At 49.4% G+C, this 19,655-nt stretch overlaps 3 protein-coding genes and 1 non-coding gene across 5 annotated transcripts; 2 read left to right on the top strand and 2 right to left on the bottom strand.

Moving 5' to 3' along the window:
- The first annotated feature begins 2,532 nt into the window (after positions 1 to 2,532).
- Positions 2,533 to 2,671, top strand: LOC112898645. Its single transcript, XR_003229906.1, has one exon. It is a non-coding gene; the product is annotated as a small nucleolar RNA Z247 (small nucleolar RNA).
- Positions 2,672 to 6,205: 3,534 nt separating this feature from the next.
- On the top strand, positions 6,206 to 10,150 carry LOC112896768 (glutamate decarboxylase-like). 2 transcript variants are annotated; one of them, XM_025964896.1, is made up of 7 exons: positions 6,206 to 6,318; positions 6,749 to 6,953; positions 7,884 to 8,084; positions 8,166 to 8,380; positions 8,880 to 9,133; positions 9,218 to 9,270; positions 9,388 to 10,150. In XM_025964896.1, exons 1-7 carry the CDS (start codon positions 6,221 to 6,223, stop codon positions 9,862 to 9,864), a joined length of 1,503 nt encoding a protein of 500 aa, XP_025820681.1. In that variant the 5' UTR covers positions 6,206 to 6,220; the 3' UTR covers positions 9,865 to 10,150. The 2 variants fall into 2 exon arrangements, with proteins under 2 accessions (XP_025820681.1, XP_025820682.1); XM_025964897.1 differs by lacking the exon at positions 6,206 to 6,318 and adding an exon at positions 6,408 to 6,661.
- Positions 10,151 to 11,962: 1,812 nt separating this feature from the next.
- LOC112896430 (cytochrome P450 76M5-like) lies at positions 11,963 to 14,548 on the bottom strand. Its single transcript, XM_025964395.1, has 2 exons — positions 12,743 to 14,548; positions 11,963 to 12,327 (listed from the first exon to the last, which is right to left on the bottom strand). Exon 1 carries the CDS (start codon positions 14,359 to 14,361, stop codon positions 12,862 to 12,864), a length of 1,500 nt encoding a protein of 499 aa, XP_025820180.1. The 5' UTR covers positions 14,362 to 14,548; the 3' UTR covers positions 11,963 to 12,327; positions 12,743 to 12,861.
- Positions 14,549 to 15,805: 1,257 nt separating this feature from the next.
- On the bottom strand, positions 15,806 to 17,384 carry LOC112896266 (cytochrome P450 76M5-like). Its single transcript, XM_025964188.1, has one exon. It carries the CDS (start codon positions 17,346 to 17,348, stop codon positions 15,852 to 15,854), a length of 1,497 nt encoding a protein of 498 aa, XP_025819973.1. The 5' UTR covers positions 17,349 to 17,384; the 3' UTR covers positions 15,806 to 15,851.
- Between the last annotated feature and the right edge of the window lie 2,271 nt (positions 17,385 to 19,655).

Raw genomic sequence — 19,655 nt, 5'->3', positions numbered from 1 at the left:
GCAAATCCACCTGTAGATTTTCTATCATCAACATTACCAGCCCAGTCGGCATCCGAGAATGCACTTACTAATGTTGACATTGAGCGATGTATATTTAATCCAAGCTGAGTATTTTGTTTAATATACCTTAATATCCGCTTCACAGCTGCCCAGTGAACAGTAGTAGGTGCATGCAAAAACTGACATACTTTATTTACTGAGAAAGCAATGTCCGGTCTTGTGAGAGTCAAATATTGTAACGCCCCAACTATACTTCTGTACTTTGTAGCATCTTCTGGACCTAACAGTGACCCTTCATGTAAGGATAATTTCTCACTGGTAGATAGAGGGGTAGATACAGCTTTGCAATCTGTCATTCCAACTTTCTTCAAGAGATCCGTAGCATATTTATGCTGAGTCAAAAGAATACCATTCCGTACCTTGTTCACTTCTATTCCCAAGAAATAATGAAGATCACCTAGATCTTTCAAAGCAAAATCTTTTTGTAAATCTTTGAGTAAAGCTGTCGTAGCCTGTTCTGTCGAGCTGACCACAATAATATCATCAACATATACAAGAATATACATAAAGATTCCTCCCTTGTTGAAAATAAACAATGATGTATCAGCTCTTGAAGGCCGAAAACCAAGATCAATAAGTTTAGTGCTAAGACGAGAATACTAGGCTCTTGGCGCTTGTTTTAATCCATACAAAGCTTTGTCCAATTTACAAACATAATTTTCCTTGGATTTTTCTACAAAACCTGGAGGTTGTTGCATGTAAACTTCTTCTTCTAATATACCATGCAGAAAGGCATTTTGAACGTCAAGCTGCCGTAAGCTCCATCCTCTAGACACAGCTATAGACAAGACAGTACGAATAGTAGCTGCTTTTACCACCGGACTAAAAGTATCCTCATAATCAAGACCATATCTTTGCTTGAAACCTTTAGCTACCAATCGAGCTTTATATCTGTCTAGACTGCCATCAGCTTTACGTTTGATTTTATACACCCATTTGCATCCTATAATATTAATACCTTTCTGAGGAGGGACCAAGTGCCATGTTTTATTTTTAATCAAAGCATCATATTCAGTTTGCATAGCTGCTTTCCAATGCGAATCACTTAAAGCTTCTTCAACAGTATATGGTTCACCGGTAGAAGAAAATAAACTGTATCTAACAGTGCCATCAGTATATACCTTATCTTTGCGAATCCCGCTTTGCAATCTTGTTCTGGGTCTTTGTGGCGCAGAAGATTCTGATGACATCCCTGTTGGTGCTAAACCAGCCGATCCTGTTGGCACCGAAGGCGAGCCGCTGGTTCCCCCCATGCTCGCAGGAGGAGGTAATGTGGCAGCGCCAGTACCGCCCGGCAGAGGAGCAGTGGCGGGCGCCGATTCACCCGGGATAGATTGGCTCGCACCTGATGCCGCTCCAGATGCCTGATCAGCTGCCGATCCCAAGGCAGATTCACCAGCCATATCAGCCTCATGTCCTGCGTCTGGTGAACATCCGTCAGTTGATGTGTTTCCTGCAATCAAGTGAGAATTTCCTCCCTGTTGCACTGCAACAAGATCATTAGCAATTTCTGCTGGATGATTAGTAAATTGGCCTACTGAATGTTCTTCTCCATGAGTCGGATTTAAGAGAGTTGGATGGAGACAATGGATTTCAGATCGAAGACGAGCTCCTGCATTGGGATGAAGTTTGGAAAAGGGGAAAACTGTTTCATCAAAGACGACATCCCTAGAAATATAGACGCGACCAGTGGACACATCTAAGCACTTATATCCTTTGTGAAGAGTGCTATAGCCAAGAAAGACACATTGTTTAGATCGAAACTGAAGTTTGTGAGCACTATATGGACGAAGATTAGGCCAACAAGCACAGCCAAAAACTCTCATGGACGTGTAGTCTGGTTTTTGCTGAAAAAGTAATTCGAGAGGTGTGCGATATCCAGTGGTTCTACTAGGAACACGATTTATCAAATATACTCCAGAAAGAAACGCTTCATCCCAAAATTTCTACATGGTAATCAGAGCCATCTAGTCAAAATAGATTGCATCTGCCATAGCTAGCTCATCTGCCGCCTCCAATCTTCTTCTCGGCCAGCCCATTGCCGAGAAATTGACGAAGTCCAACCATGCGCTATGGAAGGCGCAAGTTCGGGCTGCAGTACGTGGTGCTCGTCTTCAAGGATACCTCACCGGCGCCTCTCAACCACCCGCTGCAGAACTTGTCACCAAAGGCGCCGATGACAAGGAGATCAGAGTGCCAAATCCGGCACTGGAGGATTGGGAAGCAACGGACCAGCAGGTCCTTAGCTATCTCCTTAATTCCCTGTCCAAGGACATTCTCTTGCAGGTTGCTACATGTGCAACGGCTGCAGAAGCATGGAAGATCATAGAAGACATGTTCGCGTCACAGACGCGGGCAAGAACCGTGAACACACGGATTGCATTGGCGACTACCCAAAAAGGGAGTTCGTCCGTTGCGGAGTACTTTGGCAAGATGAAGGCCCTAGGCGACGAGATGAAAGCGGCAGGAAGGCCGCTAGAAGATGAAGAATTGATCGAGTACATCATCACCGGGCTTGGCGAAGATTTCAATCCGCTCGTCACGTCTCTCTGCACTAGAGTGGAGTCAATCACTCTTGGTGAGTTTTATTCACAGCTCCTCAGTTTTGAAACTCGTATGGATCTTGTCTATGGAGGGAACCAGGGAGGATCAGCCAACGCAGCTAGTCGCGGACGTGGTCGCGGGAAAAATATCCGCGGCCGTGGCCAGTCTCGTGGAGGCTACATGCAGCAAGGAGGCCGAGGAAACAATGGAATTCGCGGCGGCTATGGTGGTCGTGGAACCCCTGGAGGACGCCAAGGGCGTGGTCGTGTCTACAACTCCAACCATAACTACAACAATAGTCAAAGGGCTTCATCCGATGAAGAGCCCTTGTGTCAGGTATGCTTCAAAAGAAGGCATACTGCTGCTGAATGTTGGCACAGGTTCGAAGAAGATTATGTGCCAGATCAGAGATTGGTGGCTGCGGCCACAAACTCTTATGGGGTGGACACAAATTGGTACATGGATACTGGTGCCACCGACAATGTGACAGGCGAATTGGAAAAGCTGACGATGAAGAACAAGTACCATGGGTCTGATCAGATTCACACAGCAAATGGGACAGGTATGGATATTAGTCATATTGGCCATACTACTGTTCACACTCCTAGTCGTGATATTCATCTAAAAAATGTTCTTTATGTTCCACAAGCCAAGAAAAATCTCGTTTCAGTTCACCGTCTTGCTACTGATAACTCAGCCTTTCTTGAATTTCACCCCAACTTCTTTTTGATCAAGGATCAGGCAACGAAGAATACACTTCTTAAGGGACGATGTCACAAAGGCCTATATCCTCTTCCTGCATCTTCAATAAAACAAGCCATGAGCGCCACCAAGCTACCTGAGTCAAGGTGGCACAGCCGTCTTGGTCATCCATCCTCCTCTATTGTTAAAAAAGTTATCAGTAGCAATAATCTCCCATGTTTAGGAGAATCCTCTAGTGAAACAGTTTGTGATGCATGTCAACAGGGCAAAAGTCATCAACTTCCCTACCCTGTGTCATCTAGTACTTCAAAATTTCCTTTGGAACTTGTGTTCTCTGATGTTTGGGGTGATGCGCCAGAATCAGTTGGTAGAAAAAAATATTACGTGAGCTTTATTGATGACTTTAGTAAATTTACTTGGATATATCTTCTGAAATTTAAGTCGGAAGTTTTTCAAAAATTTCAAGAGTTTCAAGCTTTAGTTGAACGTCTCTTTAATAGAAAAATCTTGGCCATGCAAACAGATTGGGGTGGTGAATATCAAAAGCTTAACTCATTTTTTACTAAAGCAGGCATAGTTCATCATGTCTCTTGTCCTTATGCTCACCAGCAAAACGGGTCTGTTGAAAGAAAGCATCGTCATATTGTTGAAGTAGGGCTCTCTCTTCTTGCTCTGATACCATGTAGAAATCAGAGGGCAGTAGGAAGAACGGTGTCGCCCTATCTTGGGTCGATGCACCGGCTGCGTGTTAATTCAATGATCGGAGAAAAGCCCTCCTCATGGCGTTACATATATACGTGAGACAATAGGAAGTTCGGTCAGGACTCCATTACAAGAAAATCTAATATTAACAATTCTATCTATAGGAGTCCTACACCAATGCATATCCTTGTTGCTTCACGTTTACAATCAATGGAAACTTATCTAATTATAACCTTTCTTAACAATCCAAATACAGATGGCGAGTCTGTTGGAGATGCTCTAAAGCCCACGTCCAAATGGATCAAGCTTGCATCGTGCCCTCCTCCTCCCTATCTCTCTACGGACCCGCCTTCTCCTAGGTGCCCGAGTGCCACGAGCCCAGTGCGGATAGCAAGCGGCGGCTCCGGCTCCATATGAGGCTGAAGAGCAACAATGAGAGAGGCGCACGGCACGCAGGCTCGAGTGCAGCGAGCGGAGGCAGGACTAGTGAGCCTCCTGCATCACAACACACGGCGAGCGGAGCTCCCCGCACGGGAGCTCGTGCCGGCGTGACCGCCGAGCTTCCTGCACAAGAGCATGCGGCTGGCAGGGCGAGCGGACCAGAGCGGACCAAAATGGATATGATCCGTAGTCGGAAATCAACCGCTAGTTTTGATATTCACAGGCGACCGTAAACCAATCGGCCCCGGAAGCACATCTTATATTTTGAACGATAGAGAATATGTTTGTTGTTGTATTCATTTTTATTTTATTTGCCCGCTCTTGCAGCATAAACCGTTGTTGATGATTTGTGCATACCTAGTGTATATACCTACACCACTTACAGAGAGTTTCATTCTTCTGTGTAGATACGGATGTACTGAAGAAAACTTAGTAATACTCCCTCCATTTTCTTTTATAGTATGTATTTTGGACTTTGGTCAACAACTATTCTATTTATTTATTTATTTGTACGCGTAATGTAAAATAAGTCATAAAGAAATATTCTAAATACGGATATTTTGTGCCAAAAAACCGTTGTAGCATGAACATAGCAATTATTGGCTAAAAAGAAAATAAACAATTATGATTTCAATCGGATGACAGTTTTTATCTAGACTGTCGCTGGTGGGGTGCCACGGTGAAGCTAAAGATAATAAAATAAAATTTTATCCGGTTTCTAATTTATTTTTATTTTAATTTATAAAATAACTTCAGGGTATAGTTACTCATTTGCGCAAAACAGTTCATAGTAAAAATCCTCCTAAACGAGTCCGTACTTGGTGTTTGCTGGAATTTCAGCCTTGCAGGCAGGGGGCCAGGGCCGCATATAATCCAGTGTCGGTCGCTGCCGACACATCCTTCCCCGTGAAGCGACCTCCTACTGTCCTACAGGGCGAAGGCAGTGAATGACTGAATGCCACGCCCAGCCAGCAGCACATGTGGTGGGATCCGCTGCGCGACCTAAATGCTAATAAAGCATAGTGGCGCCGTACATGTGTGCCTGATCGCACGATGTGAAAAGCTTGTCGATCCCTCCGCTCTTCCGTTTGATCCTACCTGAACCCTGAACCACCGTAACGGTCTCTCGCTGTAGCCCACTCTGTGCAAGAACACTCCAGAGTCCATCCACGCACGACCGGAACGGCTGGCAGAACTCGCGATCCGCAGAGGATCCGCGCGCCCACTTGTTTCTTTCAGCCAGCAACTCGAGGATCCGCAGAGGATCCGCTATACACACTTGAGCGCTCCTTGACGGAGCCGGTTGTGGCTGCCACCGGGTTCTCGGCGCCGACGACACGCAGACGCAGAGACGCCGCGGCGGCCCGCGAGATCGCGCGTGGGGATCCGCAATAAACAACTGCTCCGTCAAGAGCCCCACGCCACGCCCGCCACCACGCGGACACCTCGCCGCGCGGCCGCGCGGCCACGGGCCACGCCGACGTGTGCGACGCGCCACCGAAACAACCGGTCGCGCGGCGTCCGAGCGGCCGAGCCGGCGTCCGACCTGCCGGCGTGCGTGGCGTGTCCCGGGTGGTCTCGTGCCGTCGGGGGCCCGGCCACGACGGGGACGTGGGGTTTATAGCGGGCAACCCGCACCCGCACCCGCTCTCGCTCGCTGCTGCCTCCCGACGCGTCGCCCTCGCCTTTCCGCTTCCGCCGCGGGCGAATCGATTCCCCGCAGTCGCTGTCCGGCCGTCCGCCCGCCCGCCCCGTACGTACGCGAGAGGCGATGGTGGTCAGCGTGGCCGCGACCGGGGCCGGCACGGACGCCGAGCCGGTGACCTCCACCTTCTTCGCGTCCCGCTACGTCCGCGACCCGCTCCCACGGTCAGTTGCTGCTTGCTGGTACTGGTAGAGACGGTAGTGGTAGTGGCAGCAGTTCGCCAGTTCCGTTTCGCCCCGGCGGCCGCGCGGCGGCCGATGGTTGGGCCAGGTCGCCGAGGCTTCCATTATTAGTAGCACCACCACCACCACCACGCGACGCACCAGTGTACCCTCTCCCAGTACCACCACCACACAAACCGAACCCCCCACGCCGACAACCAGCAGAGGGTTAGAGGGATCGAGCCGCAGCAGCAGCCATGGTGCTCTCGCACGCGAGCTCCATCACCCGGGACGACGCCGTGGCCTGCACCTTCGCGTCCCGCTACGTGCGCGAGCAGCTGCCGCGGTGACGAGACTGCCGCCGGCCCGGCCACGGTTTCGCTTTTGCCGGCGCGCGCTGATGAGCCGCTGCTGACCCGGTGCCTCGCTGCAGGTACCGGATGCCGGAGCGGTCGATCCCGCGGGAGGCGGCGTACCAGATCATCAGCGACGAGCTGATGCTGGACGGCAACCCGCGCCTGAACCTCGCCTCCTTCGTCACCACATGGATGGAGCCCGAGTGCGACAAGCTCATCATGGGGTCCATCAACAAGAACTACGTCGACATGGACGAGTACCCCGTCACCACCGAGCTCCAGGTACTACTTGTTTCTACAACCAGATCGCACCGTCTTTATTCTAGTTTGCCAAACCTTGAAATCTTGGAATCGCTTCAGAGTCTTAAAAAGTTGCTTCTTTGTTCTTGCTGATTTCAACTTGCTGACAAGGTTCTGTCAGTCTTGTGCTTCCATCTATCCGATTTCTATATGAAGCCATGGAGACCTGTAGTTGTAGAATCTTCAATCTTTTAAGACCTGATCTACGCGAATAGAGGGGTCTGACCGTCTGGACTCTGAAGTCCTTTGCCTGCATCTGGGCTTCAGACATAAAAAAAAGTCCTCAGTTTGGATGATTAGTACTATTGACAGTTTCGTACAGTGTGATTGTTTGAAGACATCAAAGGTAAGTGTTTATCATATTTTTGTATAACCTGAATACCACCTGATAAACGTTGATCTGCAAAAAAAAGGGGGGGGGGGGGACAAAGCAAAAAAGTTGCCCCAAAAAAAATCAAATAATTGGTATGCCTGTGATAATGTTACTGGCCTGTGGGGTCTGTCTTGTGTGTCTTGTGCAAGGGAAGCAGAGGTTGGATAACAGTTACTGGCTCACATGATGATGTTGTGAAAACATCACTCTGTTCGTTCTAATTTCCTGCGTGATGTTGGTATGCCTGATTCACTGACTGCCTTTGGGTCTCCCTACAGCCGGACCGATCAATTTTGGTGACAGAAACAAAATCAGAGTGTTTCAGTTCAGATGAATGAGACAATGAGCTGTGGCAAATTGTAACAGGTGGTTTTTTTGGTGTGTTTGACTGATCTGGGCCAACAATAACTAATATGCCAGCACTTTTCCGATGCCTATTGCTGCTTTGACCATTTGCATGACTGTTTCTTGCTAATAACATACTTCTGCCTTTTAGTTACTGTTGCACATTTGCTTATTGCTTGCTGGTATCTTGGCAGAACCGTTGCGTAAATATGATAGCTCACCTGTTCAACGCGCCGATTAGGGAGGATGAGACTGCTGTCGGAGTTGGAACAGTGGGATCCTCAGAAGCAATTATGCTTGCTGGCCTAGCATTCAAGAGGAAATGGCAAAACAAGAGGAAGGAACAGGGGAAGCCGTACGACAAACCCAACATTGTCACTGGTGCTAATGTTCAGGTATTTGCTTGTATAATTTATCAAATAAGATGATTGTAAACCACGAGTGTCTGATCCTCTGGTGATTTCTCATGTTGCTAGGTTTGCTGGGAGAAGTTTGCAAGATATTTTGAAGTAGAGCTAAAGGAGGTTAAGTTATCTGAAGGATATTATGTCATGGACCCTGTCAAGGCGGTTGAGATGGTGGATGAGAACACCATATGTGTTGCGGCTATCTTAGGATCTACTCTCACAGGAGAGTTTGAAGATGTCAAGCAATTGAATGACCTTCTTACCGAAAAGAACAAGGAAACTGGGTAAGCACTTTATCTGCTGTTTAGTCCTCTAGGGCTCTAAGTACTATCTTCCAAATGCAGCCATCATGGTTCATTGGTCTAGCTGCATTGGTCTGATGTATATTTTGGGGTTCGAAGTGGTGGTCAATCATTGTTATAAGTTTTGATAAGCCTTATATTAAACAAATTTCTTGAAAGCAAAGCTGCTGACTTATTTCTTGGAGTGAACCTTGCTTGAATTATTTGTGTAACACATGGAGTGTGCCATGGGTAAATCGAAGCTAATTTCCAAAAATGAACATTACTAATGGTGCCATCATAGCTCACTGACATGTTACTCCTTTTTAATTTTGTTTTTGACAACGCGCTGTGTAGCTTATTTTCCTGAAATCATCCCAAACAACACGTTCAATACATTTCTTGTGCATATGACCAGAACGGTTGCTGCAAAGCACAGCAGTGCAGCATACTCTGCTCAGGTTTCTGTCAAGATGCTTACTCTGTTTTACATCCAATGAAGGTGGGATGTACCAATTCATGTTGACGCTGCGAGCGGAGGATTCATAGCGCCTTTCCTGTACCCTGAGCTTGAATGGGACTTCAGGCTACCACTAGTGAAGAGCATCAATGTCAGTGGGCACAAGTATGGCCTTGTCTACGCTGGTGTTGGTTGGGTAATTTGGAGGAGCAAGGAAGATTTGCCTGAAGAGCTCATTTTCCATATAAACTACCTGGGGACAGACCAGCCTACGTTCACACTCAACTTCTCCAAAGGTATCTCTTTCAGGTCCGGGTCTTTCAGTTCTTTTGGTCTTTTTCGTATTGCAGGAAATTGACAGCTTACGAACTTCTCTGCAGGTTCTAGTCAGATCATTGCACAATACTATCAGCTCATTCGCCTGGGCTTCGAGGTATTCCTTTTATCCTTGTTCAGGTTTCAGAATGGTTTCATTGAAGACAATGTGTGTACCAGCAACAGAATGGCAGATTGAATTCCATTCATCAAAACTAACTGTTGGTGCCTGCAGGGGTACAAGAACATCATGGAGAACTGCAAGGGGAACGCGGCGATACTGCGTGAGGGCATCGCGGCGACCGGCCGGTTCGACATCGTGTCCAAGGACGCCGGGGTGCCGCTGGTCGCCTTCTCGCTCAGGGACAGCAGCCGGTTCAGCGTGTTCGACATCTCCGAGAACCTCCGGCGGTTCGGCTGGATCGTGCCGGCGTACACCATGCCGGCGGACGCGGAGCACGTGGCCGTGCTCCGCGTCGTCATCCGGGAGGACTTCAGCCGAAGCTTCTCGGAGCGGCTGGTCAACGACGTCCTCAAGATCCTGCGGGAGCTGGACGCCCGCGCCACCCACGCCGTGCGGGTCTCCAGCGCCACCGCCGCGCAGTCTGAGGACGGCGGCGTCGTGGCCAGGAAGAGCGTCCTGGAGATCGAGCGGGAGGTCGCCGCGCGGTGGAGGGACGCCGTGAACAAGAAGAAGACCGGGCCCTGCTGATCGACGCGCGGTGTGGAGGAGGATGCTGTGATCCGGAGGTTTCACCGTGACGCCGCCTTCGTTTGTGCAGTACGTATGTGCTCGTGTATCTGTGTTTGAAGCTTGTATGGGTAGTCCAACTCCGTAGTAGCACCGGGCGCCTCGGGGGCTGTGTGCTTGCTGCGGTCTTGTTCCGTAGCACGAGATGGTGTGTTCGTCTTGCATTTCGATCTGGCTGTTTATGTTTAGGATGGCAATGTTCAGGAACGAACCAGAAATAATGGATGTGAGTGTTGGAATTCTGCCAGGGCTTCGAATCGAACCTTGAACATGGAACACGACCAAGCCGACGTCCAGCTCAATTGGCAAAAGCTGGCTAATGTTTGGTTCCTGTTAAATCTTCTGCACGCCACACGAAACTCAATTGGTTTTTACGCTGTAGCTCGCCACAGTTTAGGCGCCATTTTCTGGCGTCTAACCTTCGGCGCGGCCGCACATGTGGCTTGGCAAAGCGTGGCGTGCATCCAAGCACACCAGGTCGTGCGCCTTGCGCGCCGCGCCGAGGCCGCGCGGGGAGATCGAAGACGTGCGCGGCCACGGTGCCCCGCGGGGCCTTCCACCGTGGGTCGGAGCTCGATCGGCAGCCAGATCACGGACCGCTCGGAGAAGCCCAGGGCCGGAGCGGCGTCCGGGACCGTGAGTGGCATCGCAGATCGCCATGCTTTGTGCTCGGCAAGAAAAATGATGACGAAGCTATCAACAGTCAAAGCGACAGAGGACAAAACGAAGCACGCAACTAGCCTTCCTTGCCCGCTCACATCCATTTCACGCCCCCTAAACGCCCGTACTCTCCTGCCCGCCAAAATGGAGGATCCCGACCGCTGTGTTCTGTCGATGATCGAATTGGCACCTTCCGACTGAACCAAAAACGACAGACAGACACAAACTACTGAATTTACAAAATGCAGCATAATCCTGCTGTCATCCACATGGATCAGAAAATGCAATGTCTGCGGCAGCGATCAGCTGTAAGAATGGTACCGAACGTGTGTATAATTTGCTACGTTCAAACTAGACTACAGTTTGAACTTGAGTAATAATTTCTGTGGCTATTTGGTTAACGTCAAACTAGATTACAGTTTGAACTTGAGCTATAATCTTATGGCAACGGATTCAATTTCATTGTATCTTGTAACCCTAGTTAGGGCCAATAAATACGAGGGCGCTATAGTTGGAGGTTTCTTTTGAAGCTTTCACGTGAAGCCCTCTAAGATTCTAGGTGGATACTCTAAAGAAATGAAGAAATTTTTTAGACAAATTTTTAAGATTTTCACAAAAATTAGAAACATCCGGCCGTCAATCCGACAACACTAATTATAATAGTCATTGAATCTGTTATATTTTCTAATAAATTATCCACCTCTGCCATTATGAAATAGATTAAAGTAACCTCCTAAACATGTATCTAAGCGGGTGTTTGGATTCAAGGACTAAATTTTAGTCCGGGTCACATTGGACATTTGGATGCTGATTAGGGGCACTAAATATGAGCTAACTGTAAAGCCAATTGCATAAATGGAGATTAATTCATGAGATGATCTATTAAGTCTAATAAATCCATCATTAGCACATGTTTACAGTAGCACAATATTGTTAAAATCATAGACTAATTAGACTTAATGGGTTCCTCTCGCGAATTAGCCTCCATTTATGCAATGGGTTTTGTCATTAGGCTATATTAAATACTTCTAATTGGTGTCCAAACATTCAATATGACGGGACTAAAGTTTAGTCCACAGAAACCAAATAGACCCTAAATTACCCACCTCTGCTATTATAAAAAATCTAAAGTAACCCCATAATCTTCATGCAAATTACCCACCTATGCCAATATAAAAATAATGCAAACAACTCTCTAAATTTTCATATAAATTATTCAATTATACCATTATTAAAAGTTAAAGTAACCCTAAATCTGAATCTAAATTACTATGTCTATCATTATTAATACATTATTTATATTATCATTTATATAAAGATATTACCCACATATGTGTCAGCATATATTCATGTATGATGAAAAAGATAAGAATATCAATTCACAAACAATGGTTCAATTAAATATATATCAAACACGCATAGAGGTATGATGTAAAATGAAATTTATTACAACTAGATAATGATAAATATGTATTTTAGTGTATGTATTAGAATATTTAGTAGATAAAAGAGGACGTGGATAAATAATTATAATTATTAGCTATAAATTTTACTTTTATATTAATTCTAATTATATTGAGAACGGGTTGATAGGCCAGTCCAGGTAACCAGGAGACGATTCGGTGACTGATTTGGACGGCGGCAACTGTTTAACTGTACCTGCTCACTGTAGCCACTTTTTACCAGGGAGTACTCATGGTCGTTGCCCCAGGATATAAAGCCGTCGTGTGTCCTTTTTATGATCTTATATGCTTCCACGTTTATCTGTTCAAGGCCATTAGCATATCAGTTTTTTCTGATGATTTTCTAATCAAATTGAGAGGTTGGACTGAAAAAGCACGGAAATGTGTCCACGCAACCAACCACAAAGTCAGTGGACATCTAAGGAAAACGGTGTCAAGACCACAGCGCCATGTCCATCCACACAGTAAGGTCTCCTCAAACAATAACACATCAGCTAGCTCATAGGAATCTTAACTCATCATTTTGCTGACATGGAACAAAGAGAAGGTAAAGAGAGAAAATGCACTATCTCTTGTTCAAAAGCTAGTTCATAGAAAATAAGCGGGCTCCATATTTTATCGATGAGAGAGGGACTATTAGACAAACTATTGTAGGTATCATCTTTTGCTATCCTTTTTACGAGGTGGATAAATTTTGGGCTAGTGCCCAAACTCACCATCGGAGGCGGAGTAGTATTGAGCTGGGAGACAGGATAGGGAGCGGATGAACAGTTAGTTTGTTGCACTTCATAAATGCCGTATTGCCAGTGCCACCCTTCCCAACGCCCAGCAGAAACTAGGCGACGATGACAGGCACGGCCTTGAGAGGGACAGCCATGACATTGGCGGTGGTGAACTTCTCGCGCACGTCCAGCTTCTCGCTGGACATGCCGTCGGGCAGTCGCCACTCGAACGCGCGCAGCAGCGATGCCAGTATGAGCGGCACCACGCGCTCCGCCATGGGCACGCCGGGGCACACCCTCCGCCCGGAACCGAACGGGATGAACTCGAAGTCCTTGCCCCGGAAGTCCACCTTGGCCGCCTCGTCTAGGAACCTCTCCGGCCTGAACTCGTTGGGCCTCTCCCAGCACACCGGGTCGCGCATTATCGCCCACGCGTTGAAGATCACCGTGGAGCCCTTGGACACCGCGTAGCCGCCGATCTCGACGCCGTCCTCGGCGGCCCGGCGCGGTAGCAGGATGGGCGCCACCGGGTGCAGCCGCATCGCCTCCTTCATCACGGCGTGGAGGTACGGCAGGCCCGCCGCGTCGGGCTCCTCGATGGCGTCCTTGCCGCCGAGAGCGCCATTGATCTCCGCGCGCACCTTGCCCATGGCGGTCGGGTTGCGGAGGAGCTCGGCCATCGTCCACTCCACCGTGATGGCGATAGTGTCGCTGCCGGCGATGAAGACGTCGGACAGGATGGTCGTCACGTCCTCGCGGGTGATCTTGCCCGTGGACATGAGCTCGAGGAGCGTGTCGAGGAAGTCACCTTGCTGCTTGTCCGTGGGGGAGGCGGAGGAAGCCAGCCGGCGGTCAACGATACCATCCAAGACCCGCAAAACTTTCTCGATTTGCCTGGCCGCGTGTCGCCGGCGTCCTTGCAAGTCAAGCGGCCGGAGGAACGGGAAGAGGTCGGAGACGTTGGGCTTCGCGATCAGCGAGACGAGGTCCTCCACGACCTTCCGTAACCCCTGCGCCGACCCGGCGCCGACGTTGACCACGTCGGCGGAGCAGAAGGCGTTCGACAGGAGGTTGAGCGCCCCGCCGTACATGGCCTGGCCGACCTCCACCTCCTCCCCGGCGCGCCCGCGGAGGTAGTCCACCAGGTCCCGCACCTTGCGCTCCCGGACGCCGCGCGCCGCGGCGAGGCTCCGCGGCGCGAAGATGTGCGCGGCCACGATGCCGCGCAGGTTCTTCCACCGCGGGTCGGAGCTCGGCATCCACACAACGGACCGGTCAGCGAACCCGAGCGCGCGGACTGCGTCCGGCACGGCCCGCGCGGCGAGGCGCCGGTCGTGCCTCGTGAACGCCTCCATCGCCGCTCCGCGGGAGGAGACGACCACGGCCGCGGCGAGCCCGAGCTCGAGGCGCATGACGGGGCCGTGGGCGCGCGCCAGGCCCGCGAGCGTGTGGTGGAGGTTGCCGCCGCGCAGGTCGAGGATGTTGCCGATCAGCGGGAGCGGGCGGGGGCCGGGCGGCCGCCGCGGAGCGCCGGAGCGCCGTCGGAGGTTGGCGAGGTAGCAGAGGAGCGAGATGGCGAGCGTCGCCAGCAGCAGCCAGCTCGCGCGCTCCATTCGTGTGGCTTAGCTTGTTCAGACTTCAGACAAGGATTCTATCCGCATGTCAGAGTACTTATTTGGGTTCGCCGGTGTGAATCGCGTCGTGTGATTGGCGACACGTATTACCACGTGTCTTCATGGTCCAAAGAAGTGTACAGGCTTATATCTGTCCGGCAAGCCACACGTGAACTACTGTGCCACTGGTCAGCAACATACTGGATCTCATAATTCTCAAAAAAAAAAACATGCTGGATCTGGTAGCTAAAAAACGAAGGATGGTGTAGTAGTTGCTGCACCCTATATGTGTAGTCCATCAACCCTGAGTAAACCCTGAGTATCTGAGTATTTCTTTCCTTTGCCGCAAGTCCCTGAGTATCTAATCAGTACTCCCTCCGTCTTAAAACATTTAAATTTTATCTTATAATATAGTTACTTTTAAATTCTCAAGTGAGATTTTTGATATGAGAGATCTAAAATGCCCCTCCTTACATGCAAATTAATTATGGCATGCAAATTAAATAGAAAAACTATAATTATTCTCTTGATTAGTGCATAGTAGTGCATGGTAACTAAAGAAGGGTAATATAGATTTTTACTTTTCATCCTTAATCTATCTGAAAAATTCTAGAAGTAGCTATATTATAAGACAGAGGAGTAATAGAAATATTTCTTGTAGACCTTAGATCAAAATCCAACGGTCTAAGATCACCGTAAACCTGTAGCTTTTTCATCTCACTGACATCATTTTCATTCTTCATGCACCGGCTCACTTAGCTTGTTCCCCTACACCGTCATCATTTGTCTGTGCCCAGTTGCATGATCTTAAGTTGTCACCAAATCCGCCGTCACCACCTCCACGTACCGAGATATATCCTCACTTCATGTAAAACGCTTAATACTTATTAGAGTTTGGGCTAAAATTGAATGGTAAACTTTAGCACCTATTATTACTCTTACCTTGTGCTAAAGTTTTTAAGTTTTTTTAAAGTTTAGACTAGCACTCCTAACTAGTTCGTAGATTTCGCTTCAACAACTCGATCTTTTAAGTCGCTACTCTCACACGGAATCCCAAGTTCGGGGCCTTCGTTCTTGTGAAGACATACCGCTTTGACAGTTGGGAGTCAACCATCCTTTACCCGACCAAATTGAATAGCCAGCCTATCTTGATGAACCAGAAGTGATAAGGGCCCTAAGCTAGTGCTAAATCCTAGCACTTTTGCCTATGAGCACTTAGATCCAAACATCCTTTTAGACTACCGAGGTGAGACCCGTTCCACCAGAATAAGCACATAGGCCATACACAGGCTGGAACCATAAAACTGCCGAGGTATTACACCATAGATCAACATGTATTATACGAACGTTGTTGAGATTTGTGCTGATCACATCGCTAGTTTCCAACACTAAGCCATGAGACGTGACAGTTGCAAGTAATTACATGCTCCTATTTGCACCCTTATTTTTTGGGCAGTATTTGCACCCTTACTTGCATTGATCATAAACAACTAGGTTCTTACAAGAGGCACTGCCCTAAGTGGGACGGCCAGTACATTTACAGTGGTAAATTTTTCGCTCAAGTCCAATTGCTCAGTCGACACACCCTCCGGCAGGCGCCAATCAAACCCGTGCAGCAGCGAAGCTACTATGTGCGGCACGACACGCTCTGCCATCAGCAGGCCAGGGCACAGCCTCCGACCGGCCCCAAACGGGATGAACTCGAAGTCCTTCCCCCTGAACTCCACACCGGCCGCCTCGTCCAAGAACCGCTCCGGCAAGAACTCGTCCGGCCTCTCCCACACCCCCGGATCCCTCATTATCGCCCAGGCGTTGAAGATCACGGTGCTGCCCTTGGGCACCGTGTAGCCGCCGACTTCGACGCCGTCCTCCGCGGCCAGATGGGGGAGCAGTATCGGCGCCACCGGGTGCAGCCGCATCGCCTCCTTCACCACGGCCTGGAGGTACGGCAGGCTCGCCGCGTCGGGCTCCTCGACGGTTTCTTTGCTGCCGAAAGCGCCGTCGAGCTCCGCGCGCACCTTGGCCATGGTGCTCGGGTTCCGGAGCAGCTCGGCCATCGCCCACTCGACCGTGATCGCGATGGTGTCGCTCCCGGCGGCGAAGACGTCGAACAGTATGGTCGTCAGGTCGTCACGAGCGACCTTGCCGGTGGACAGGAGCTCGAGGAGCGCGTCGAGAAAGTCGCCGTACTTCGTGTCCCTGGACGAGGAGGCCTCTGCCAGCCGGCGGTCGATTATGCCATCCAGGACACGAAAGATCTCCTCGTAACGCCCGGCTGTATAGCGACGCCATCCTTGCAGGTCAAGCGGCCGGAGGAAAGGGATAAGGTCGGAGACGTTCGGCTTCGCGATCGCCTCGACGATTGCCTCCACGAGCTCCCGTAGCCCCTGGGCCGACTCGGCGCCCACGTCGACGACGTCGATGGAGAAGAAGGCGCTGGACACGAGGTTGAGCACGCCGCCGTACACGGCCTGGCCGACGTCCACCTCCCGCCCGGCGCGGCCGCGGAGGTAGCCCACCAGGTCCCGCACCTTGCGCTCGCGGACGCCGCGCACCGCGGCGAGGCTGCGCGGGGAGAAGACGTGCGCGGCCACGAGGCCGCGCAGCGCCTTCCACCGCGGGTCGGAGCTCGGCAGCCAGATCATGGACCGCTCGGAGAACCCCAGGGCGCGGGCGGCGTCCGGGACGGCGCGCGCGGCGAGGCGCCGGTCGTGCTTCGCGAACGCCTCCCCCGCCGCGTCGCGCGAGGAGACGACCACGGCCGTGGTGAGCCCCAGCCTGACGCGCATGACGGGGCCGTGAGCGCGCGCGAGGCGGGCGAGCGTGTGGTGGAGGTGGCCGCGCAGGTCGAGGAGGTTGCCGACGATCGGGAGCGGCCTGGGTCCCGGCGGCAGCCGTGAAGCGCCGGTGCCGCGTCGTAGGATGCTCAGGTAGTAGAGGAGCGAGACGGCGAGCGTCGCCCAGAGCAGCCAGAGCTCGGTCTCCATTTGTGCGGCCTACCCAGTTCGAGTGGGAGTCCATCCCTTTAAATCTACCTGTAATCCTGTATGCAGATGCCGTGCCGTCCTTTGGTCTCCGAAATATCGTGTCCTCATGTATTAAAGAGAAAATTGTAGAGAAAGACTGCCGTGGCTGGAAACGAGTTAGCGCCATCAAAAGCAGTACGGAGCACAAAACAAAACAAAAATGTTAGATTTTTCCTTCCCAATCGCATTCACAAAAATGAGACGAAGCAAAAATGAGGAACTATACCATAATATTTTTTCTGGCTCTCTTGCAAGTAATAAACAATAATGATGTATGTATTTGATTCTCTAGCACCACTCGACTCGTCACTCTCATCTATAGTTGGCCAAATGGGGTGCACGGCACTACACGGCATTGATACGGCCTCGGTATGACACGGTTAGACACTACGGCGGGCACACGCACCGTCATGCCATGCTGGCCCGACGGGCCCGGTCGGCCTGGTGTGCTCGTGCCGACCCGAGCCCGATGTTCAGCGGCAGAGGCTGTTGCGGCAGCAGTGAAGGTGAGAGGTGTGGGGAGGAGGAAGCAGGCACGGGCGGCGAGGGTGCGCGGAGACGGTGGCCACAGGGATGGTGATGAGCGCGGGGAGGCCACGGCGTCGGTGTGGACGATGACGACATGGGGAGGCGGCGGTCCCAGGGATGGGCGATGGGTGCGTGGAGGAGGTGGCCCTTAGGATGGCGACAGGTGCGTGGAGGCCATGATGGTGGTGGTGGGGATGGCGAGGTGTAGGGGCAGGCCGCAGTGACGTGGCGGGGGTGGGGGGGGGATGAGGTCAGGAAGGCTGCGTGCAAGAAAGGGAGTAGACAGAGGGTGTGGCTGGGTAGGAGAGGGATGAGAAGGATTAGGGTAGAGAGGAAGTATTACGCCGTAAACAGGTCTAATCGTACTTAGGTTTAAAACTGTATCGTGTCCGGTCCAACACTGCGTGCCGAGGTTCCGACCCATATTTATTGAAAAGAATCCTAACACTTCATTGGGTGGGATGGCGGAACAAACCAAAAAAATTGCTTTATTTCATAAAGTTCTAAATTAACAAATAAGATAGGAAAGATTAAATATTTATCCGCGAAATCCTTATTGGATAACAACCACGATTCAATAATAATAAACATAAGGAAATTAAAAAAAAAGAAACATTATATTTTCTATAAATATAGAATTTGAATATATCCTAGATCTTCTTTCTTGACTATATATTTTTATAATTTAAGAAAGTCAAAATAAAAAACTATCTTTTTCTATTATATATTGATGTGTATCTATCCATAATATTTTTGAATATTATGGAATTATAGAAATTCGCATGCTTTCTCATTTAATTCGTGAGCTGGATGAGAAGAAACTCTCATGTCCAGTTTTCCTGTAGAGATGGAACTAAGAGAGAACCATCGACTATAACCCCAAAAGAAATAGATTTCGTAAACAACATAGAGGAAGAATGAAGGAAAAATCCTGCCGAGGCACTCGTATTTGTTTTGGTAGATATGCTCTTCAAGTACTTAAACCTGCTTGGATCACCGCAAGATAGATAGAAGAAGCGGGACAAAGAGCAATGACATGATATGCACGTTGTGGTGGAAAAATCTGGATGCGTATCTTTCCCGACAAACCGGTTACAATAAGAAGCACAGAAACACATACTGGCTCGGGAAAGGGATCCCCAGAATATTGGGTAGCCATTGTTAAACCAGGTCGAATACTTTATGAAATGAGCGGAGTATCCAAAACTGTAGCTAGAGCAGCTATCTCTATAGCTACAGGTAAAATGGCCATACGAAGTCAATTTCTTCGATAAGAGATATAGAACCCCAAAAAGGAGTATTGAAGATAAAAAGCCCTATATTTTTCTTTCTGGAAAGGTAATATTTCTTTCATCCTTTTGCATTGAAATAACAAATTGAAATAAAAATAATATGATTCAACCTCAGACTCTTTTAAATATAGCGGATAACAGTGGAGCTAGAAAATTGATGTGTATTCGAGTCATAGGAGCCACCGGTAATCATCGATATGCTCGTATTGGTGATGTTATTGTTACTGTAATCAAAGATGCAGTACCCCAAATGCCTCTAGAAAGATCCGAAGTAATTTGAGTTGTAATTGTACGTACATGTAAAGAATTCGAATGCGAAGATGGTATAATAATATGCTATGATGACAATGCAGCAGTTATCATTGATCAAAAAGGAAATCCAAAAGGAACTCAAGTTTTTCGTGCGTTTGCCGAAGAATTGAGAGAATTGAATTTTACAAAAATAGTT

Source organism: Panicum hallii, chromosome 6, assembly GCF_002211085.1.
Source record: "Panicum hallii strain FIL2 chromosome 6, PHallii_v3.1, whole genome shotgun sequence".
Lineage (NCBI taxonomy): Eukaryota > Viridiplantae > Streptophyta > Magnoliopsida > Poales > Poaceae > Panicum > Panicum hallii.
The sequence above is the reverse complement of the archived record's forward strand: the minus strand, read 5'-3'. Positions and strand labels throughout refer to the sequence as shown.

Coding starts and splice junctions, on each gene's coding strand:
- LOC112896768 (XM_025964896.1), top strand. CDS start 6,221: ATGGTGGTCAGCGTGGCCGCGACCGGGGCCGGCACGGACGCCGAGCCG. Junction 6,319..6,748: donor GTCCGCGACCCGCTCCCACG/GTCAGTTGCTGC, acceptor GCCTCGCTGCAG/GTACCGGATGCCGGAGCGGT. Junction 9,271..9,387: donor TCATTCGCCTGGGCTTCGAG/GTATTCCTTTTA, acceptor TGGTGCCTGCAG/GGGTACAAGAACATCATGGA.
- LOC112896430 (XM_025964395.1), bottom strand. CDS start 14,361: ATGGAGCGCGCGAGCTGGCTGCTGCTGGCGACGCTCGCCATCTCGCTC.
- LOC112896266 (XM_025964188.1), bottom strand. CDS start 17,348: ATGGAGACCGAGCTCTGGCTGCTCTGGGCGACGCTCGCCGTCTCGCTC.